Source organism: Malania oleifera, chromosome 11 (genome assembly GCF_029873635.1).
Source record: "Malania oleifera isolate guangnan ecotype guangnan chromosome 11, ASM2987363v1, whole genome shotgun sequence".
Lineage (NCBI taxonomy): Eukaryota > Viridiplantae > Streptophyta > Magnoliopsida > Santalales > Ximeniaceae > Malania > Malania oleifera.
The window spans coordinates 16855203-16880261 of NC_080427.1; the positions used below are offsets into that span (position 1 = coordinate 16855203).

The window sequence follows — 25059 nt, forward strand, 5'->3', positions numbered from 1 at the left end:
GTAAATCAAAAGAATGACTCAAAGACACAAGATATAAAGAGTTAATATTGTCCCTCTAAAAAAATTATAATTTTATAACAAAAATTAAAGTTATAATCCATTTTAAAAGTTAAAAATTCACTCACATAAACTGGAAAATTCACAAGCAGCATACATGCATCTTATAAATTTAAACAAATTTTCCGTAAAAAAGATAGATATTTTACACGTTTTGTCAAAACAATATCCTTTTATGCAATATCACTCTTAGCTTCCTTTTTTTTTTTTTTCAAAATTTCCTACACATACCCATCACCATGATCTTAGTTTTCTATGAAATTGTCGGAATTCCCATCAAAATTTCTGCTTTCCACAACCTTCAAAATCAAAATGGTAATCAATTTGCATTTTACAAAATCTCCATTAAAATTTCTGCAAATCACCCGAAATTTATCAAAGTCTCAAAATTTCACTGAAATTTGTCAAAATTTTAATTATGGAATGAAATTTCCTTGAAATTCAAATTTGAGATTCAAAACCCAAATTGAAATTTTTCTCTTATTTTATTTTTTTCGATTTAAAACTAAGGATATGAATAGCTTTTAGACTTTTGAAATTATATGAAAAATTGAACTTAGGTATTAATTGCAAGTCTAAATTATCTGCAAGTACAATAAGTAATATCTACCTGATTATGAACTTCATTTATGTTGATTGAATACCTGATTATTATATTTGCACCTTACACACCAAATACCTATCTTGATGTAATTTATTATAATATTTCTTTAGTTATAAATCTCACTCTATTATTTCTATGAATCATGGTTTTAAAACCTAGACCAGTGACTGACCCAGTGGCAAACCGGCATGTTGAACTGGTGGTCGAACCAATCATATTATATTTTATTTAGGTGTGTGTGTGTGTGTGTGTATCATATGCATGTGTATTACAATGAAGGTTCAATAATGATGATGATGAAGGATTACTATTATCATTAAAATTTTAAATAAATATTAAATAATAGTGTGAAACAATTTAATATTTTGATTCATTAAAAATTTATTTATAAGGATAAAAAAAAATTTAATTAATTAGTAAATATTAAATAATAATAATAATAATAATAAGTTAGGCTTTTATTTAGTTTAAACTAGGGCAAAAAACACTGACCTCCTTTGAGGTTTGGCAAAAAGACAAAGATCTCCACTAAAATTTAAAAAATGTTATAGACCTCCCCTAAGGTTGCAAAAATTGTCACATACCTCCCCTAAGGTTTGCCAAAAAGACACAGACCTCTCCTCAAAATCTTTTCTTTTGCAAAATATAAGGGAAGGTTTGTGTCTTTTTGGCAAACTTTAAGAGAGGTCCTTGGAATTCTTGAAACATCAAAGGAGGTCCCTAGAGTTTTTGAAACCTCAGAGGAGGTCATTGTCTTTTTGCCAAATCTCAAGGGAGGTTAGTGTATTTTGCCCATAAAATTATTTTAGATTCCACTTTGGTTATAGATTTTGTTCAAGGAAATACAAGGAAAATAAGAAAGAAATTGCTGAAAATCAAAACATGTTCTAACATGATCAAAATTAAGAAAAACCAAATGCTAATTACATGTAAAATTTATATTAATTTTCTATAGATTTTAATTTCTCACTTTGCTAGATAACCAAGTATGGAAATTTTGAATTTATTCATATTTCTCCTTTTTCCCTACTGTTTTCAAATTCAAAACAAGGTAAAAGATTTTAAAATTTGATAACTTCTATAATTCTATAGGCCCCTATGATACATGCATATATTATTTGTGTGTGTGTGTGTGTGTATATATATTTGATAAATTCTATAATTCTATAGGCCCCTATGATACATGCATATATTATGTGTGTGCGCGCACACACACATGTAAGTCTAAAAAGTCTGAACATGTGCATATTATATATATATATATACACACACACACAAACACACATATAATATGCACATGTTCAGACTATTTATTATGCCTATTTGTCATGAAAAAAATTGTGGGCATCTTGGTAAGGTGTATCTTCACAGCTAACAGATTGTTGGTTTTGTCCCACTAAGAACTTAAAATTTTAAAAATCTTCTCATTTTCTGCTGTAACAGCCGAAGCCGGGTGAACTCAGATGGTTCTCCAGCTTTGACCGCGTTGGACCAAGTCACCAGAGTTTGAGAGGGTTGACCCCCGATTCAGTCAATTTCTGATCCTATCCTCTCAACCGGACCAGTGAGTTGATTGGTTTTGATCCAACCGGGTTGGACTAGCCAGCCCGGCCCAGTCTTCTAAACTATGCTATTAATAGTTTCTAAAATTTCATAAAAGAATTCCACGTTTTGCTCATAATTTCCATCTTTTTCTTAAAACCGGATTTGAAATTGAGATTAACATCAAATTTGTTGTACTTTTGAAGCCTCAAAATTTTATTTAAATCAAGATTCAAGACCTTGCCTATCACATAGCAACCTATATGCTTACACATGTATTTTAAAACATTGAATTTAGATACCTATCCAAATAGTCTATTATATTTACACATACAATCAAATAAAAACCTAATACTAACTTTATTTGACTTTTTGAGTCGATAAGGATCATCTCATATTATATCTTTGTCTATAATATACCACAAATTTCTAAAATTTTAATCTTAAGAGAGTAAATACATATAAATATCAAATATCAAATGAAGATAAAAATAATTACAATGAGGTATTATCAATTTGTTTAAAAAGTATATACACTAGCACTAGGTATAACTCTTAGATTTTGATTTATAATGTTTCAAGTATCATATTTTGTTTATACAAAATATGTAGCACCATCAACTCAACAAGGCTGCCATATTTTTGTCGAATTACAACATTGCCGGTCTTTCAACACTTCTCTAGTATGCACCCAACATTTCATAAATATGTTCATAATTTTCAAAATGTACTTTTCATGTCTAATACTTCTCCAACTCTTTTGAGGCACTTGTTGGATATCCTTCAGCACTTTTTTTATTGTAATACGACTTTATTTTGCTTTATTCAAATTATATTTTAAACATTATTAAAACAAAAAAACAAAAAAACAGAACTTTGGTTCAAAATATTAAAAAAATAAATAAACTAAGATAAATTTATTGCCATATTTTCAATGGAATAATCTGCATATTGAGAATTTTTACAAAATCCAAAAAGGAAAGAAACAGATGCATATGTATTTATTAGATTTTTTGTGTTAAAAAAAAATAAAATTTAATATTTTTCACGCATAAAACATTAAAATATATTATTACATAATTTTGGTTCCATATATTGTCACGTTTTTAAATTTAATATTATAAAAATATAAAATAAATTTATTGCCACATTTTCAATGGAATAATCTATATATTGAGAATTTTTACAAAATCAAAGAAAGGAAAGAAGCAGTTGCATATGTATTTATTAGATTTTTTAGTGTTAAAAAAAAAAGTTAAAATTTAATATTTGTCATGCATAATACATTTAAATATATTATTATGCAATTTTAGTTCCATATACTTGTAATGTATTTAAATTTAATATTATATAATATTAATTTGTATATCCATGTCAAGTTGTATCTTTCATATTCCTGTATTTACATTGTGCCATAACAGTATTCCATGTCTCTATCTGTACACTATAATAGCAAAGAAAATATAAGTTCTCATAAATAACTTTGAATATTCATGTTTTAACTTCTTTTATTGAAAAAGAAGAGATTTTATCAAAGAGAACAGGAAGTGCCAAAAGGAGCATAATAACCCCCCATAGAAGATGAAAGAAGAAAAAAATATATATATCAAAAGAGCACTTGCTGCAATCAATTACAAGTTTGAAAATAGACTCCTATGAAACAGGTTGCGAAAGCCCACGATGAGATGAAATACTGAATCCTATCTCAAAACGTAGACAAAGACATCCTCTTTACATAAAAATACTAGCATTCTGTTCCAACTTAATCCCCACAAAACAGCAAAAATAGCACACCTCCACAACGCCAACCCATCTTTACCCACTCCCAAAACCTGAAAATGAGATAGCCAATAAATCTTCCAACTCTGGACACATCCAACTCTTTCCAAATAAGCCGAGTAGATTATTTCACGCACTCCATGAAAAGGAGCAATAAAGAATTAGGTGAGAGACAGATTCTGAACGATGAAAACATTGAGAACATACATCCAGAGTCCCCTGATCTGCAACAAATCGTTAGTGCTAACTCCATTAAGAATGAGTACCAAATAAAAGCCTCAATCTTCAAGGGGACTTTGGCCTTTCAGATAGAACAATAAAACAGGAAGGACATACTTTTATAGTTCAAATACTCCAAAAAAATAATTACAAGAGTAAACACACCCCCCCCCCCCCCCCCCCCAAAAAAACAAAAAGAATCAAGAATCCACAAGTGATTATCCCTCCTAAACGGAAGGAGGACGACCCTCCAACAAACACAATACGGAGGTGAGCTCCAACACCTACCAATCATTAAGAGCCCTACGAAAATGGAAATACCCAAGAGATCATCCCCCTTTGAAATAAAGAATGAGGAAACATATTGTTGACTTTTTGAGTCCAATCCCTAGTTTTGATAATGACAAATTGCAAGTTACTTATGTGAGCACTCAGTACTTGAATAGGTCTTTAATTCAAACACACACATAAGGCAAGGAAGTGGAAGCCATAAAGACGAAAAGCGCACATATTCCGGGCATATTCTATGAAGTTTCAGAAGAGCAAAGAAGAAGAAGACTTATTGTTTATTTTGTATAATGCATTTTGTTTCATTATTTGGTGTGGTCTGTAATAACTACATCTCATGCATGATTTGGATTTAATGCTCAAGACCATAGATTGATCTTAGGGATCACCTTCGGTCGACCGACACTGGATTTTTTGGGTTAGCTCAAATGACCATAGAACAACCTTAGGTCCCTAAACATCACTTGAAAAATCCCCTTTATCTCACAAGTCATATCTATGCAAATAGGGGTGAATTTTAATCTTAAACAGGACCTATTTTTACTTTTGAAAGGGCTTCGGCCGACCGAACTTAGCGCGTTAAAAACACCTCGGTCGACCAAATAGATTAAAAGTCAATAAGTTGACTTGGCTCAGGCGACCGGTTATCTGTCCTGGCCGCCCAAACTCTAAGTTCAAAATCACCCCGGGTGACTAAATTATGAAGTTTGGCAGACCGAACCGTTCACCGAGCGACCAAACCTCGATCTTTTAGAAAATCGCCTTGGCCCAGCCACCCGAACTTTAACTCGGGCACCCGAACTTAAAAAAGTAACTTTTCTATCTGTCTATTCGGGCGACCGGCCCTAAGGACCGGGCGACCGAAACTCTCGGGTTACCACATTTTTACCGCAAGTAATTAAGAGTAATTAAGGTTAAAAATTGATTAAACCATTTTAATAATTTCCTTTGTGTCCAAACGGTTATATTTTTGTTAGAGGCTATATATATACCTTCATTTGGAAAAATAAGACAATGATTAGAGCCTTGATTAACAAAAATTCTCTCTAAAATTCCTTGAGCTATACATTCCCATTCAAGCTTACATACTCCACCTATTCTCATTCCTTTGCAAAAACAACTTTGGTGAGAGTATATTTTTGAGATAACCTACACTACCACTACAAGCTTACACTCTCATTTGTGTTTATTGATTTTGTGATTCTAGTGAGAGTAAGCCAAAAGTTTTCCCCCGTGATTTAATCCATAAATTTATTTTCTGGGGAAACTTTCATAAGCTTGTGAGTCTTTGCATTCTTGTTGCAAGACTCAAGAGCTTGTCCTTTGTTGTGAAGAAAATATTTTCGATAAGCTGGTTTTCAAAACATCTCGTGTGCTTATCTTTTGAAAAACATTTACGAGATTTTTGCTTGGGTATTTCCAATCTTTGGTATTGAACATTGTGATTGATATTGTTATTTTAAATCAAAGATCCCTACACACACTCTCACACTATGATTGCTTTACTTGCATTATCTTGAGAGTAGTTATATATAATCTTCATTGAACTTATAATATCCTATCATATTGAAGTGCATTGGTTATACTGGTACAAATCTGCTTATTGGAGAAGTACGTATATTGCACACAAAATTTGTGTTTCATTATCTGTTGTCTTTCCAGGCGTGGCCTGAAGGGGTGTTAATCTAACCTGTAAAGATTGGCTGTAAAGGTTGAGGTCAGCCCTAGTAATTTGACCTGGTATTGTATACAGGTCCGCTCCACCCGTTAAGTGAGCATTAGTGGAATTTTCGGGCTTGCGAGCTGAGGTGGGGACGTAGGCAAGTTTGGCCGAACTCCAATAACATTTCTTGTGTCGACTTTGATTTCCGCACTTAAATTTACGCACTTGAATATTGTTATTTTAATTACTTTGAATGTTTCAAAAATACTGAGATTGCTCTAATTGCTTTACATTTTTACTCAGTTTGATTTCTGCTGAATTGATTAATGTTTAGAAAGACCCTAGGTTGGGAAATACTGATTGTGATTTGAATTTGACCTAGGAAAGTTTTAAATTTTCAATTCACCCCCCTTTTGGGAACACACCAATTCCAACACATATTCATTGTGCAATGGGTACATTGTATGCAGGTGGGGGATTTAAGTGCGAAGAAAACACACCCCCCCAAAAAAAAAAACAGCCCCTACCCCAAATGTCTTCCTAAAACCAAATGCAGTACCCATTATCCACAACAAATTTAGTATAAGGAATAAAAGGACAATATATCCGTGAAATACCCTTCCAAGGAAATTCACAAGAACATCTCACATTAGCATCACACAAGTTACCCTACTAGACAAATTTTCTTCTACTGACTATTTTGCCAAAGGAAAGACTCCTTTAAGGGATAATACACAACCACTTAGCTGTTAAAGCAATGTTCTTAGAAACCAACTTCCCAAGACCCAAAACCCCCTCCTTTTTCGACCATCAAACCCCGTCCTAATCAAATGATCCTTTTTCTCCCGCACCTCAAACCATTGGAAATCTCTCATGAATTTCTCAATATTTCTAGCTAGACATGTAATGTAGGACAAGAATCAAGACCTTGGGAAGATCCTTGGTAGAGAATAATCAAGAACAGTTGGGTACAGGAATTGTTGGGTTTAGTTAGCAATTTATTATGTGTTTAGTTTAGTTAGTAAATATTATTTGTATTTGGAGACTTGTTTGTAATATTTGTGTAAAGTTGGGGTTTATTTGTAACTCATGCAGTTTTAGGGCTATGTGAGTAATTTTATGTGTTTAGGCTTTCTTATAAATAGTGTGTGAAAGGCATGTTTTAAGCAGTTGTTGATGAATTTGAATTGAATTGAACATGATTTTTCCCCCTGGCTGCAGAACCTTGATGCAGGGGGGCCCTGCATCATTTGGTATCAAAGCCCAACCACGACCTCCATTCTTCAATTTCAACTCACCCGTTCTCCCTCACTCTTCTCCTTTTCTCTTCTTCTTCTCTCTCTTCTTCTTTCTGTTCTGATATCCTGTTCTGTCCTTAATTCCCTGCTGCGCCGCAGCATTCTGCCCTCTTTCTTCTACTCTGTTTCTCTTCTCCTTCACTTCTTCTCCTCTTCTTTTATTTCTCTCCCATAATGCCCTTAGCTCTCTTAATTCTCTTTCCTTTCTTGTTTGCTGATCTGAACTCTCTCTTTTCTATTCTGATTCTTTGTTCTTCTTCCTCTTCCCTCCTCCTTCTCCCTTCTTCTATCTTCTCTTCTTCATTCTACACTTCTTCCTCTTTCCTATCTCAAAATCATACTTCTGGTTTTCTGTAATGAAACTCCAGTATTTATAATAATAATAATAAAAAACAAAAAACAAAAAACAAACACCAAAATGTAGTTCCTGAACTTTTCTGAGATTCCCACCATATCCCCATATGTTCAAACACCACTTTGCAAATACAATTGTGCAATACCACTCACACCCACAAAAACAGAACCCTCCAAAACCCCAGCCTTTCACTGTCTGACCACCAGAGGGGACCACACGCCAGCCAAACTTCTCCAGCCGCCGACCTCTTGAAAATCCACTGTTGCTGGAGTTATTTTGACACAGCCACCACCACTGTATTCCCCACCCCTTGATCTACCCTCGCCTGAAAAATCATTGCCAGAGCACCATTGTTGGAGGCGCACACACCCCATGAGCCAGCAACTGCAAGTGAGAGTGTCTCTCAAGACTTTCTGTTTCCAGTCTCGCAAGAAATTGCCCAGCCACGATATTTTGAGTTTTCTTTGTGACATTTTGACCTGCAAGGAGATATTTTGATCGTGGACACAATATATTGCAAGCAAGCGCAAAAATTTGGCACAAAACCCTAGAAATTTTCACTGCCAACTTCAAAACGCAGGTTTTATTGTTGCAATTTGAGAGTTGTAACTTAATTTGTTTCATTCAGCATGATACTAAAGATCTATTGTGAATTGAAGATATTTCTTGAAAATTAGGTGTCAAGTTTATGGTTTTGCATGATTAGATTGAGAATTCAAAGCAAATTGTGTTAAAGGGCCGTTGGTGATATAAAGCTGCAGTATGTATATGTTTAAATTCAGCAACATGGTGATAAATTATAGGCAAAGAGAATGCCGTTTGCCAAACTTTGGGCTCAATTTTGAGCTTTTCAACATCTTTCACAAATGTGGAAAAAAGGTTTGCAAAAATCATCATTGATGGAAGATGTCCAATGACTGCGGTTTCCATAAATGGGGTCACTTGAATGCAGCTTCGTCCGGAACCTCGCCCAAAGCCTTATTTGATATCTTGGGTTGATAACTCTACTATACATGTTTGTGAAAGATGTTTGGTTCCTACTCAAATGGATGAATATTTGGCTAATGTTTGATGTGATATCCTACCAATGAAGATTGGCCATGTAGTCATAGTTCAACTCAGTTGGATGATTTGGGTGTGACTCAAGGATCTGAGAACACGTCTTCCACTGTAATGGGAAGAAAATCATTTTGAAGCACGCTCTACCAATCAATCAACACAAAGAATCAGCCACAGTTACTCAACTTTAAAAGACACTACGAGCAAGGAAATGCAAGTGCTAAAGAAATCCAAAGTCATTTAGACATTCCTATCATTGAGTTTGTCATCCCCAATATATTCATTGATGCTAATTCTTAACTCAAGTTGCCAATGGAATGTGGTTTCTTCAAGTGCTGGCTTTCAAAGAGTCCAAGTTTCTTCTTACTTCTGATCCTCAACATTTCAAAATTTGCTGCCGAATTTTTGTCTAACTGGGGGAAAGTTGATGTAGGACAAGAAGCAAGAACTTGGGAAGATCCTTGATAGAGAATAATTAAAAATAGTTGGGTCAAGGAATTGCTGGGTTTATTTAGAAATTTTTTTATAATGTTTTTAGTTTAATTAGTAGAGTATTATGCATTGGGGGCTTGTCTGTAATATTTGTGTAAAGTAGCGGTTTGTAATTCATGTAGTTTTGGGGGTATGTGTGTAATTTTGTGCTTAGGCTTTCTTATACAGTGTGCAAAAGCCATGTTGTAAGCAGTCGTTGATGAATTTGAATTGAATTGAACGTGAGTTTTCCCCATAGTATCTACTCTCTGCTCCCTTCCACTTCCTTCTAATTTCTCCATGGCTGCAAAACCTTAATGCTGCCCCTGCATCAAAATGTCTCGATGAGGATAATATGTCCACCTAGAAAACAAAGCACCCTTTCAGCCATCCAATATTTGGACACCTACTCCACCATATGATCCCAAAACCCAACTAACCTAGGATTATCAGTTAAAGGCACTACCATATAAATTATGGGCTAATCAAGAATGCCACACCCAACTGAAGTCGAAAACGCCAAATATTTACACACACTCAAAGTCTCAAACAAATACAAGCTATCCTGCTCTTCCCCAAATTTACTTTTATTAGACTCACTTGAGCAAAATCAACTTAAGATATCTACCACAAGAACCTAAAAAAAAAAAAAGGATAAAGAGAGAAATAGGACCCCTTTGCCTAAACCCCCTCAAAGCCTTAAAGGGCCTAAACCATGATTTAGGCTCTCCATTAATAATGATTGAGAAAGAGGCATTAAATAAACACCCACTCACCCAAGCCCACCACCTTTCATCTAAACCCCTTCCTCAAAAAGATTTTATCAAGAAAATTCCGACTTACTTGATCATAAGCCTTTTGAAAGTCTACTTTGAAAACAACCACTTCTCTCTCCTTCTATGAACATCCTTAATAGCCCTATTTGCTACTAAAATAGCAACAAGAAGCCTCCAAAATAATATCTTACTATCACAAAACTTTCTTATCAGCTAGAACTGTTGAAATGATGTTATACACACTAGTCACTAGACTAATAGGCTGAAAATCTTCAACTCTTAATAGACCTATCCTTGTTAGGCACCAAACTAACAAAAATTGAGTAAATACTTTTTCCTAAAGTCCAACTAAAATAGAACTCATTGAACATCTTCATTAAATCCCCATTAACCACATCCTAACAATCCAAAATGAAAGCCATGCTAAACTCATGAAGACCTAGAGCCTTATCCCTCTCCATCCTAAACATAACCGCCTTAATATCACTTTCCTTAAATTGTCATTCTAATCACATTACCTGATCTCTTGAAATAGGATTCCACTCCAACCCCTCCCACATAAGTCTTCTAATATCCTCCTCTATAAACAAATTAGCCAAAAAAATAATAATAATAATTTGTAACCTCTCAAATATCAAACAAGAATAAGTAGTAACCTCACACCACCCCCTCAATTCCAAGTCTTAATCATATTCTTTCTCCATTTGCCACTAGCCAACCTAAAGAAAATTTTGAATTACAGTCACCTTCCTCAACCCATTCAAATTTCGCCTTTTGCCTCCAACTCCTCTTTCCCTAAAGATAACTTCCTCTAAACAATACACCTTAATATCACGTTCCTCGAATGGTGGTTCCAACCACATCATCTGATCTCTAGAAATAGGACTCCACTCCAACCCCTCCCATATAAGCCTCCAAATATCCTCCTTCATAAACAAATTAACCAAAAAAAAAAAAGGGTAACCTCTTCAGATATCAAACACAAATCAGTAATAACCTCACACCACCCTCAATTCCCACTCCTAATCATATTCTTTCACCTCTTGCCACAAGTTGAATTACAGTCACCTTCCTTAACCCATTTAAATTTCATCTTTCGCCTCCAACTCCCCTTCCCTAAAGATCACTTCCTCCAAACATAACCGCCTTAATATCACTTTCCTTAAATAGCTTTTCCAACCACATCATTTGATAACTAGAAATCGGACTGCACCGCAACCCCTCCCACATAAGCCTCGAGATATCCTCCTTAGTAAACATATTAGCCGAAAAAAAATTATAACCTCCTCAAATATCAAACAAGATTCAGTAGTAACCTCACCACCCCTCAATTTCAAATGCTTAATTATATTCTTTCCCTTTTTACCACTAGCCAACCTATTGGAAATTTTGAATTACAGTCACCTTCCTTAGCCCAATTAAATTTCTTCTTTTGCTTCTAACTCCTCTTTCCCTAAAGATCACCTCCTCTAACTGATTTATCAAAATCACACCTTTAATCTTATCAGGCTAAAAAAGATCCCCTTCTTTCGTACCCATTATTATCCAATCAATCAAGCTTGCCTAACATGCTATTTTTCTTAGCCCTAACATTCCCATAGTTTTTAATCTTCCATTTTAACTCCTCTTTTTAGAAGGTTTATTTTTTACATAAACCTAAATCCTTCCATCCCTTCTCAGCATTCTCACTCCAAACATTCCAAACCAAATACTGAAAGAACTAATAACCAAACCACATATATTCAAATCTGAATGTGATCGGACCCCACTTAATTAAAACATTCATGTATTAACTAACAAACTTGATTATAGCAATATTTTACCTATTCATATTTTAAAAAAATTTAAACCATAGTAGAAAACACAAGCATCCCCAGGCCATAAGGTTCCCCACTTTGCGAGGGTAAGGGGAGGGTCGTCACAGTGTACACAGCCTTACCCCTACAGGCTTGCTTCCTTGGACTTGAACCCATGACCAATTGGTCACAAAGGAGTAACCTTACCGTTGATCAAAGGCCCACCCTCGCATCCAAAACACAGGAATAAATGAAATTAATCTTATTATAAAATTTTCAAAAAAAAAAAACTATTTATTTTTAGCAGTAATATACAGCGCAAAGAATGGACTTCCATTGTTGGAAACCTATTGTGACTCGTTAAACGACCAACATGACCCACTTTTTTCATTTTAATTTTTAAAACATTAATACCCTAAATTATGGACCCATTAAGAAGAGTTTGAAATGATAGTATAGAAGGTACAAGCATTCTATAAAGAGAAAAAAAGTACAATTAAAAAAAAAAATTGATGCAAGGAAGATTATTTTCCCCATGCTTTTATTTTTTTGGATATACAGAAGTTCCTGTAGAGATGGGAAGCATGAGATCAAAAATAAAAATATATATAAAGTAAATCAAGGGAAAAAATAATTGCATTTTCTCTGACAAAGCAGAAAATATTCAGTCACCAGAAATCTACAATGAATTGTTAATTGATTAATCAAGTCTTCTACTCTTCTTATGGCATAGGAATACCCATCTGTTTTCTAATTTACAATCTGCATGGTGAAAAGTTAGTAGCACCATCGGCAGAAGAGGCTGATTTGTGTCAAACTGTTTTATGGTGGAAAATGTTATGAGTGCTTTTGAAAGTGCTCGTATTTGTCATTTATGATGTACATTCGCCAGCAAGTCCACGCAGAAAAAAAAAATTGTATTTGAGCACAAAGGCAGAGGAATTAAGATCATTCTGATAGAAAGATAATATATGGTGTATGTACACCAGCAAGTCCACAAGGTTAAAAAAAAGAGGTGGGGGTGAAGAAGTTTATTTGAGCATGAAGGCAGAGGAATTAAGATCATTCTGATAGAAATAATATATCGTATAGAATCCATAATATGGAAATTTTCTTTGCTAAGATACCTTTTCATTCTCAATCTTTTCCTTCAACCGAGACAACTCCAATTCCTTCTGATGCTGGGCACATAAAAAGATAGAATAAGAAAATTACTTAGTTTTCTAATAAATTTAGAGCAGATTTACACGCATAAGCAGAATTCGGTGACAAGCTAGCCACAGTAACATGATAAAGATTCATACCAGCATGGATTTGAGGTTAATAATTTCGACTTGATTCTCCCTTTTTCTAATCTGTAACACAGCAATCCAAAGGCAAGGAATGAAGATATCAAAACCAGGCGGCACATGAAAATTGAATTTTTAAGATAAGAGTAAACAGTGATGACCTCAACATCAAAATTTTCATCAAAAAAATCAGCATCTACTGGTCCTTCAGGTGACAAATGATCATCCCTAAAATATATGAAAACAACAAAAGAAATAAGATGAAATTGGTAGAACCATTAGCATGCCAAACAAAGTATGGCAGAATAAAAATTAAATGAATAAAGAGAGAGTCAACTCTTAAGCGATTGACATTCAATGTCAAAGGATCCCACTATATGAGCATAGGGAAGAGGATGAACTAGCTTTAACAAAATTTTAGGGTATAAATGAAAATCTCAAATTTGATTTCCAGGAAGACATAGGTTAAAAGAACTTTTCAAATCTTACTACAAAGTAGTCATAAATTTCTAATCAAAGAACAAATGGTAGAAGTCCCGATCAAATCACAGAACGTTGGTAAGAAATCCAAAATTCACAATCTGATCATTGTTTACTTCTAAAAGTTTCTCAAGACTCTGACAGCCAGTCAGATGCCACTAGATTGTTAAGGATAACTACTTTAAATGGTTTAAGGAAAGATCTTAATTGCAAATTCAAATTTATAAGCACTATTAGGCAGATGTATAAACGTAGAGAATACTAACCCAGTCAGGGAGTTTCCTGTTGCAGGGGGCATAACCCTTCTGGGCAGTAATGTACTCCCATTCAAAGTTGTAAAATTACTTCCACTGGGCACAAGTTTTGATTGCTCTTCGCCAAGGGCACTTGATTCAATTTCTATCACATTCTCCGATCCAATTAAGTCCTTCGTATCTTCAACATCACTCCCATTTAAAACGCCATAGCAATTATCTGACCATCAATCAACTGCACATACTCAGCTCAAATTCTAAATCAAACAAATAAGTGAAATGTCGAAAAGGTTCAAAATGGTTCTCAATTTGTAAATATGGCTAAAAAATGGTGGCGAAAGTGCATAACATTGTGATTCAAAAAGAAGTATATATTTCTATCGCAAATTAGGGCATCCCCGGGCCACAAAGCTCCCTGCCAAGGGGTCATCATAATGTACGCAGCCTTACCCCTGCTTTTATGCAGAGAGGCCATTTCCTTGGATTTGAATCTGTGACCAACCAGCCACAGAGGAGCAACCTTACCATTTATCCAAGGCTTGAAAAGGTTAAAAATGGTTCTCAATTTGTAAATATGGCTAAAAAATGAGAGCAAAAGTTCATAACATTGTGATTCAAAAAGAAGTATTAATTACAATGGCAAAATAATGAAGCTTAAATCATGTACCATGACAAGAAACAGAAAATAGCACCACTACTCATCAATTTTCAAAAATCCGATGCTGAACATCATCTACTTATCATTCCTTCTTTTGCAACATTAAAATATTAAAGTTAATTATAATACTTGCATATTAACCCAGCAATGACAGGGAAAAGATAAAAACCAGGACATTTGGCATCCAATGTTTTCATTACTTTTTTCTTGTGCTGGGTGCTGAAGTTGGAATTGAATCAACAACCTCATTGCTGTGAATAGAACTTGATTAAAAACAACCCTTAGGATAAGACATTTTTTTTATAAGAAAAGAAGACGATTTCATTAGAAAAGAGACAATATACAATAAGGAGAATAAGATGCCTCCTATTAAATAAAATTAAAAAATAAATAAATAAATAAATCCCCACAACACCACGAAAACCGCACATCTCCACAATGCACAAGCATCTTTACTTTTATGCTCCTAAGTCCAAACAAACCCTGAAAAAGATGTGGCCAACAAATCCTCAAATGACTCCAAACAAACCCAATGCTCTCCCATAAAAAGCTTATTACAAATTTTCCAAGCAAAATCAGAATGCAAAAGCAGATGAGGCACTGTTTCTGAGCTATCATAACATAAAGAACACACATCAGGATAAAGTGCATTCAAAGGTCTCCTACTCTGCTGTAGATTGCTGGTGTTAACTCTATTAAGAAGAAGCAACCAAATAAAAGCCTTGATTTTAGAGGAAACTTTGGACTCCCAAATGCTTGCATGGAGCAAAAAGGACATATTAACACTAGTGAAATGATTAAAAAAAAAAAATTGCAGACTCAAACCAAGAATGACTATCCATCCTATTGGAAGGAAGACAATTCTTCAACAACAGTGACAAAGAAGAGAGCACCTCCACCTTCCTTCATTAAAGTTCAGCAAATGACATAATTATGCCCATAGACATATCATAAAGACGAGGAAAGCAGGTGAACGATGCAGCTATAACCAACCAAATATCTTCCCATAAACAAATTCAATGACTACTACCAAAACAAATTCAGTATGGGGAATGCAGAGGGGGTAAACCTGACACATACACCTGTAAGGGCTCTCCTAAAAACATCTAAGTCCCAAGTTAGCATCCCACCCATCTACATGGAAGTCAAATCTACATTTAATGAGTTTGTGCAAAAGATAAGTCTCAACCAAGGGAAAACACCATGACCATTTAGCCAAATAGATCAGGGCTTTTAGGCACCAACTTAACAAGACCCAAACGCCCATCCAACTTAGACCTACACACAATCACCCAATTAACCAAATGATCCCTATTCCCCCCCCTACCCCCGACCAAAGGAAAGTAGCTACCTTCACCAGAATTCTAAAAATAAACAAATAATAAAGCGGGATAACTGGAGCGACAAACTTTAATCAGAGTAATATAACCCCCAGAGACAATAACGCATCTTTCCACCTATCTAATCACCTAGATACCCTATCAACTACTATAGACCCCAAGATCCCACAGACTTGGGAATAGGATTACCACCCAAAGGAACCCCTAAATAAGTCAAGGGCCAATCCAGAATACCACAACCAGCTAACAATGCCAACTCCCTGGATCTACTACAGCATAGATTAGTAGTGGCAATCCCTAATCCCACTCTTTCCAAAATTAATTTTAGCCCAGAAACCTGCTCAAAAGTTTCAAGGAGTAAAAACATTCAAGAAAGAATCTCTATAATCACCTAAAAAGAACATGGTTTCATCAACAAAGTGATGAGACACAGCTACCCCCTTTCTACCCACTCCAAGCACTTTCATGAAAGCTTTATTGACTGCCTATCCACCATTTTACTCAAAACATCAACAACTGCCACAAACAAGATTGGCAATAGTGAATCCCCTTGTTTAAAACTCCTCGACGCCCTAAACCACGACTTCAGTTGACATTCACAATAATAGAAAAGAATGCACTAGACAAGCAACCCCTCGTCCAAGACTGCCACGATGCCACCTCTCACCAAACCCCTCCCTAACAAATATCTTATCCAAAAAATTCCAACTAACTCCTTACCCTCACTAGCAACCAAAGTAGCACCCACAAATTGCCTAACCCCCACAAACGCACTTTGAACCTAAGAAACAGTATCACCCAACACTGCATCCAACCTATTTGCTAGCACTTTAGCAATAATCTTGTACACAGTGGTCACTAAGCTAATATGTCAAAAATCAGCAACCTTAATAGATATACTCATCTTAGGAACCAAAGTGGAATTAATAAGTATCTTACTCAGGATCCCATTCCAATAAAATGCATTAAAGACCTTCGACCAATCCATCCTAATCATATCCCAACAGTCTTGAAAAAGGCCATTTTAAAACCATCCAGTCTCGCACCCTTATCCCTCTCTATCCTAAATACATTACCACTCACTTCCTCCTCAAAATGTCTTTCCAGCCAAATCACCTGATCTCTAGAAACAGGATTTCAATCCAAACCCTCAACCACAGATCTACAAGCACCCTCCTTAGTGTAGAGATTCGAGAATAAACCCGTGATCTCATTTGCAGTCAAACCTGTGTCTCCAATCAAACGAGGAAAGTGGAGATCATGATACAAGAGAATCCTATATAAACTGAATAAGGAAGTTAAGCTTTGAGTGCAAATGTATTTAAATAATTAGTTCAGTAATACGCAAGAAAATTATTATAGCATTCTTTAAATCCCAACCACAAAAGAATGATCCTCAGCTCCCTATGCAGATGGTACCTTAATATTTCCCGATTTCTTAGGTATAAAAAATCCTTCAATGTCCAACCATGATGGTGTTGGGCAATTAACTTACCATTTTCACCTGACAAGCTTAAAGCTTACAAAAGCTGAGGCCTAACTATTATCTCTCTCTCTCTCTCAATCTGTAAGCGAATGTCCAACCATGATGTGTTGCGCAATTAACTAACCATTTTCACATAAACAAGCTTCAAGGTTACAAAAAGCTGAGGCCTAACTATTCCCTCTCTCCATCTCTAAACAAATGTGAGGGTGAGGATGTCCTCTTTCTTTTTGTTTCTTCTTTTCTTAGTGGAGGAGGTGGGAAGAGGCCATGCAATGTTAGGCATGAGAAACCCTGTTGAACAGTGATATGGCATTTCTGTCTATCCTCAAATTATAATACTGTTGGATTACGTACCCATATCAACAAAGAACAAAAGTGATTGTCCTTCTCGTGCGGACTAACACTTATTATTGACAAAGTAAATGCAAACTATTGTTTATCAATAAATTTACCTTCAACTGTGTCCAAGTCTCCATTCTGAATAAACTTTGCCACCTTTTCCTGAAAGGATGAGTTTGCAGATGATTTCAGGGGTACAGGACCTTGTTCACCAAAGTGGAGATCTGAGTCAGCATTTGCACTATTAATATGGCTTGGCATTGTGAAAGCTTCGCTTGATGGGGAAACATCTTCAGCCAAATCATTCACCTTCTCATCCTGACCTTTTAAAGTACATAAGGCTATCAATAACCAGGAAATGTTTATAATGACAAACTGAGCAAAAATATAAACAAACATGTACCGAGCTCTCAACTCACCTTCACGATTACTAACTGCATCATGTGTTTCAGTTAAGCTTTTCTTTTTATCAGGCCCATTGACATCTGTCGCTTTAGGGGTTGCAAGAAGCTCTCTGACAAGTTTATATCCTCTCCGTCTAACAATGTTCGCAAGATCTTTCCTACAGTTTTTTTTTTTTTTTTTTTTTTTGAGAGAAAAAAAATAAAACAACTCAGATAAGAAAAAAATATGACAAAACAATATCTTTCTAACATAATATGTGAGTGTTTTGTGTAAATTTTCTTATTTAACAGACGAGGGAATCAGTGATGAAATTCATAACTAAATCATGCATTATAATTGTATATCACCTCAACAGAATGACTAGTCATATAATTGTTGAAATCACTACACAAAATTTTATCTCTTCATCTTCTAAAGAGTGAATATGACATCTTAGATTGATTACAGTTAGATCGGCTACTAAAGATCACTGAATCTACCGATATCTGAATTTAATGGCTGATCAAAACTGCCTCATATTTATATTTGATTAGTAGGACAAACATTTGAGGGGACAAAGCTGCATTGCTAAAAATATTCTTCTAGAAACTGGAAACATTAACTGCTCCAGTGCTCCCAGAACGTTAGAATCATATTAGTTTCCATACATTCATTAGAGTGACAATTCATCACTAGACTTTAAACATTGTCTTTTGCAAGGGGGAAAAAAATCCCCTTAACCCCCCCCCCCCTCCCCAACAACCCTTCCATCTCTCGAGTAAAATCCTAATCATATGGGAGTTGAGGAGCTTTCTGCTCTTCTTCATTTGTTGGATTCTTTTTGGCCCCCCATGGAGGGGGTAGTTGGATTTGGACTTTGAATGTTTCTAGTGTATTCTCTTGTTAATCTTTTACTTCTTGTTTGATTTGTTTCTCAAACTCCTTTCCTCTTGCTAATATTTTGTGGAAAGTGTAAAGAATGTGTAGTGAATTGAAAAACCTAATCACAGCATAGATCTCCCTCTCTATTTATGATATATGTCATGTAGGTCAATTACCATCATACCCTTATGCTTACCAAGACAAAGTTGCAGTACAAGAGGCTCACAATACTTGTTGCAAAAAGATATGTCTGTTCAAATGATTATGAGGTAGTTTACCTTCCCATATCACCCACATCTAGCAGTAGTTTGCTGTTAGGATCCATAAGTGTATCAATGGACTTGGATCCCATCAGCCCTATCTTATATATTGGAGTTCGAAAACCTTAATGACAAAAAAACACTCTAGTTCTGGATACTTCTATACCAATTAATATTTCAATGTTTTGTTCATAGAAAATGCTAGGGACTCTGGATACCTTGATCACTTACGTATTAACAAAGTAGTAATCATAATATCATCCACACACACAACCAGCAAAATCTTACGGGCAGCAGTATGGTGATAGAAAGTGATTTACCGTACACTACTAAAAAGATCAAACTCAAGCACTACTGCACTGAACCTCCATGCTCTAGGAGATTGCTTTAGACCATATATGGATTTCTTGAGATGATGCACCAATGCTGACTCCCCTTGAACGACAAACCCAGGCGGCTGCTTCATATAGACATTCTCTTGAAGATTATTTCATAGAAGGGCATTCTTCACGTTTAACCAACACAGCGCCAATGATAGGTGACATCAAAGGAGATGAACTGTTGAACCAAGGTAAGTTTCACGATGGAGGAGCATGTGTCAAAATTGCCCAAACCAGCATTTCAAAAGGCATTTTTGAGCAGTGCCTTAAGGCATGCCTGCATGCATTTTCAGGCCTTAATGCCTCAAGACATACTCCAAAATGTGAAAACCCTAAAAGGTGTACACCTTTTGGCTCTATGTGTACACCTCGACTGTAAAATACACACCTTTGGCGCCTCAAGACTGAAGGCATACAGCTTTTGATACCCATAATTTAACTTATTTAAAAAAAATAAAAAAGTCATAAAATACTGGAAAAATAAAAATTAGGGCCCAAATGCCCCTCTTTGTTCTTGCAATCTAATAGGCTGCTCCTTCGAGTGTTGAACGAAGTAGGTTCTCATCAACAAAGTAGCAGCAGCCTGCTCCTTTGTGAGCCATTCATCTTCATCAATACGCCTCCTCCTCCTCCTCCTCTCTCTCTCTCTCTCTCCCCCCCCCCCCCCCCTACAAGTCTTCAAGAATCTCTCTCATTTCTCATGTCCCACAGCAATCTTGCTTGAGCCTCTCATCTATGTGAGCTCTCTTGGTCCCATAGGTGAGCTCTCTTTGACATTGACTGAAGGTTAGGTATGCTCTCTCAGCCCAACATGCTGCTGTTCTTCACCATTTTCCCTCTTTTTTCATTTATGAAAAATTGAACTCATTGAAGTAATTGAAGAATAAATTAGTTTTTCTTTTCTCAATTTTCCATATTGAAAGGCTGAAATGATCCCTGCAATGAACTGAATGAACTATGTTCTCTTTGGAGTTACAGCTACAGTTTTTCCCAGCATTTCAACTATCAAGTCTCAAAATCTTTTGATTTGATGCTGCAGCTGCTAATTATGCCCTGTTCAAGTTGAACAACCAAAAACCATGTTTGACAGTGAATCAAAAGGGCAGAAAAAGGATTTTGTCTCGAAATGTAGAAGAAGTTGATGGAGAAAATATTTTTGTTGAAACTGTAAGAATACTGTTTCGTATATTAATTTAAAAAACTGTACAATATGCCCTACTATATAACATGTAACCAGCAGCTAAGTTAAGGAAATAAAATCCTAGAATAAAGGAATATAAAAGAATCACGGAAATCCCTATTGACCAGCACCTCATCTGTACATGCCTAAAATAAGACAGTGAAGAATCATTCCTTAATTATAGAGATCACACATGACACCTAAACTGTAGGGATTTCTACACTCCCCATCAAGTTGGATCATAGATGTTGTTCATATCCAACTTGCCAATGAAATCCTCAAAGAGTTGCCGAGGTAGTCCCTTGGTGAATGTGTCTGCAATCTGCTCCTTAGTAGGGACATATGTCATGCAAATAGTTCCTTCTTCCACCTTTTCTTTAATGAAGTGTCTGTCAACTTCCACATGTTGGTTCCGTCATGCTGGACAGGGTTAAGAGAGAGATACTGATAGCTGCCTACTTATCACAGTACAGCTTGATAGGTAACTCTAACTCAGCATGTAGTTCTTCCAATAGCCTCTGCAGGCCCTTCACATATTCCCTGAGCAACAGCTCTGAATTCTGCTTTTGCACTGCTCCTTGCTACAACATTTTGTTTCTTGCTTCTTCAAGTGACCAGATTTCCCCATAAAAAGGTGCAGTATCCAGTTGTGGATCTTGTATCCTCTGTAGAGCCAGCCCAATTAGCACCAGTGAATATTGCCACTTCCTTTTGTTCACTTCACTTGAACAATAAGCCTTTCCCTGGAGATCCTTTAGATATCTTAGGATCCTGAAGGCTGCTTCCTGGTGTGCCTCTTTTGGAGAGTGCATATGCTGACTTGCTACACTTACTGCAAAAGCTATCTCTGGTCTGGTATGTGACAGGTATCAGTTTGCCGACTAATTTTGATATTTCTCCCTATCTACTGGTATGCAACCTAGCATGCCTGTTTCGGTCAGGAGATCAAGGATGTATTTTCATTGTGAAACACTAATTCCCTTCTTTGATCTAGCTACCACCATCCCAAGAAAGTATCGCATTTTCCCCAAATCCTTCACTTCGAATTCTGTGGCTAGAACTTTCTTCAATCTTCCCATTTCCTCAATGTCATCTCCGGTGAGGATAATGTCATCTACATACACAATCAGAATAGTCTTCTTCCCATTTTTTTGTTTGAAAAATATATTATGGTCGGACTGTCCTTGGCAGTATCCCTCTCCTTTTATCACCTTTGTAAATCTATCAAACCATGCCATGGGAGATTGTTTGAGTCCATATAAGGACTTTCTCAGTTTACAAACTTTGTTTTCCTTGCCCCTTTTACTGAATCCATGGGGTAATGTCATGTACACTTCTTCTTCCAGCTCACCATTTAGGAATGCATTTTTTATGTCAAGTTGTTGAAGTGCCCAGTCTAGATTGGCTGCTAGGGATAAGAGCACTCGGATAGTGTTCAACTTTGCCATGGGTGCAAAGGTTTCTATGTAATCGATGCCATAGGTCTCAGTAAATCTTTTTGCAACCAACCGGGCCTTGTATCTTTCAACTGTCCCATCTGCTCGGTATTTTATAGTGAATACCCATTTGCAGCCTACTGGTCTCTTTCCTCGTGGCAAATTCATAACCTCCCATGTTCCATTCTTTTCCAATGCCCTTATCTCCTCCATTACAGCCTCTCTCCATTCTGGAATTTCAAGTGCCTCCTCAATGTTCTTTTGGAATTTTGACCGTCAAGGTTAGAAGTAAAGGCACGGTATCCCGTGGACAAGGAATTATAGGACACAAATTTTTCAATTGGATGAGGGGTACATGAACGAGGATGTTTTCTGAGAGCAATGGGCAGATCAATATCATCAAATTTATTAGGAGTAGGTCTATTACCTGTTCTAAGTTGTTGGGAGGTTCTTGGTTGGGCTCTTGGTTGCTCGGAGCTGCCACCAATTCTGACTCTCTTGGTGCTTTGGGTATGAGTTTTTCATTACCACTTGGCTTCGGCCTTCATAAGTAGACTAGTGTCTCCTTGTTATTCTATTGTTCTATCTCTCCCCGAGTTTAAGTTCCCTTCTGTGACTGGCAAGGAAGTGGAGGAGGATGGTAGATTGGTGAGAGGAAAGTCTAGGAAAAACATGTCACCATTGGAATTATTCCAAGTCTGAGATTCACTCACATTCTCCCCCTGAATAGAAGACTTGGGATAGAATGGAGTGGTCTCGAAAAAGGTGACATCAAGGCTAATAAAGAGACAACGGGAAATAGGGTCATAGAATACCCAAGGAAGACACACTTGGTGGCCCGAGGATCCAGCTTGGTGCGCTAGTGAGAATGGACATGCACAAAGGCAGTGCAGCCAAATAAACAAAGAGGGAGATTGGAGTCCAGCTGAGAGGTAGGGAAAAATTCGAGAAGCGTGTCAAGGGGTGTAGCATAGGACAGAACACGACTGGGCATTCTATTGATAAGGTAAGTGGCTGTTAGACATCACCCCAAAACATTGTAGGCATGTGGGTAGTGAGCACAAAGGCTCGTGCTACCTCAAGAATGTGTCTATTTTTGCGTTCAGGAACCCCATTTTGTTTAGGGGTGTCAACGCATAAGCTTTGTTGAATTATCCCTTTTTTTGAAGGAAGAGACCCGACATGTGGTTGAAATATTCCATGCCATTGTCAGTACGCAAGATTTGAATCTTGGTGTGAAATTATGTTTGGACCATGGCATAAAAGTTAATAAACACTGAACGTACTTCAGAATTATCTTTTAACAAGTACGAGTGTGATCATCAATGAATGTCACAAACCATTTTGTGCGAGTACGATTAGAAATCCGGGAAGGTCCCCATACATCACTATGAATAATTGTGAAAGGTTTTGTGGGTCTGTATTTGGATTTTAGGAATGAAGTTCTTCGGTGTTTTGCGAGTTCACACACTTCACATTGAACATCAAGAGGCATTTTATTCGAACATAGCTAAGGAAATAAATGACACAGTGTACTAAAAATTGAGGAGACCCAACCAAGAATGCCATAACATTAGGTCACTATTCTTAGGGATAGAGACAAAATTACAAATAACACTTTGACACTGATCACTCATTTTGGCTTCCTCTAAGTAGTAGATTCCCTCATACTCCTTAGCACTGCCAATCGTCGTCCCCGATGACAGGTCCTAAAAAACACAATGGGCTAAAATAAATTTAGCAGAGTAATTGGAGTGTTTAGTGAGTTGGCTGGCAAACAGAAAATTACAAGATAATTTTGGAACATGAACAGACTCTAAAAGTAATCGAGTCAGGAATCCGAATACTCCCTTTGCCAAAAACAGGAGCAAGAGATCCGTCAGCAATTTTGACTTTTAGATTACCAGCACATGGGGTATATGATAAGAAAAGGTTATAAGAGTCTGCCATATGGTCAGAGGCTCCAGAATCTATAATCCAGGGTGTATGGTTACGAAAGGTGTATAGGGCTTGTGAGAAATTACCTTTGTGTGCCAAATTACCAGATGGAGTATTTTTTGGCGACTGACCCGAGGCTTGGAGAGCATATAGCATCTCCATGATTTTCTGTAGTTGGTCATGGTTGGAGGTGCTGCTGCTACCACTGTCAGAATGGTTGCTCGCCACTTGTTGCCCCTCGGGTTGAGTCTCAGAACAAGCTTGATAGCCTCTACTTTTGGTGCTCTGCCGTGGTTTCCATTCAGCCAGCTTGCCATGAATCTCCCAACAATTATCCTTGGAATGGCCAGGCTTTTGGCAATGTTCACACCAGAGGCGGCCCTTTGGTTGCTTGGTATTTGGTACACTATAGGTCCCACGGGATACAAATGCTGAGCCCTCTGGTACCGTGGCTGTAGCTTCCTTCAACATGACTTTGCGCCTTGCCTCTTCACGCCTCACTTCAGCAAACACTTCTTGAGTGGATGGTAGAGGTATGCGGTCCTTCCTCGTACATCATCTAAATCTCGATTAACGCCTGCAAGGAACTCAAAAACTCTCTCCTTTTCCAATCTCTTCTAGAACAGCACACAGTCCTCAGCACAGCACCATTTTTCTTCGCTGCTTAAATCCAGTTCTTGCCATAGTGCCAACATCTCCATGTAATAGTCTGTCCCCTCCCTCTCGCCTTGTTTCATATGCCATAGACATGTCTTAATTTCAAAGACTTGGGAAGCATTCTCCTCGTCAAAGTGGGTTCTCGGACTGCATCCCACACCTCTTTTGTTGTGGGCAATAACATATATT

General features: G+C 36.6%; 1 protein-coding gene across 6 annotated transcripts in view; it reads right to left on the bottom strand.

Moving 5' to 3' along the window:
• LOC131168648 (protein PTST homolog 3, chloroplastic) overlaps nucleotides 1–25059 on the bottom strand; it is a 61730-nt gene that overhangs the window by 9324 nt on the left and 27347 nt on the right. For all 6 annotated transcript variants that reach the window (XR_009140372.1, XR_009140371.1, XR_009140370.1 and 3 more), the window contains exons 3-8: nucleotides 18173–18315; nucleotides 17867–18076; nucleotides 13943–14150; nucleotides 13358–13424; nucleotides 13212–13262; nucleotides 13035–13088 (exon numbers count right to left, since the gene is read on the bottom strand). Coding sequence is in view for 3 of the 6 variants with exons in the window: in XM_058128250.1 (XP_057984233.1) it covers nucleotides 13035–13088; nucleotides 13212–13262; nucleotides 13358–13424; nucleotides 13943–14150; nucleotides 17867–18076; nucleotides 18173–18315 (733 nt within the window). In the remaining 3 variants the exon portion in view is untranslated. The remainder of the gene's footprint in view (nucleotides 1–13034; nucleotides 13089–13211; nucleotides 13263–13357; nucleotides 13425–13942; nucleotides 14151–17866; nucleotides 18077–18172; nucleotides 18316–25059) is intronic.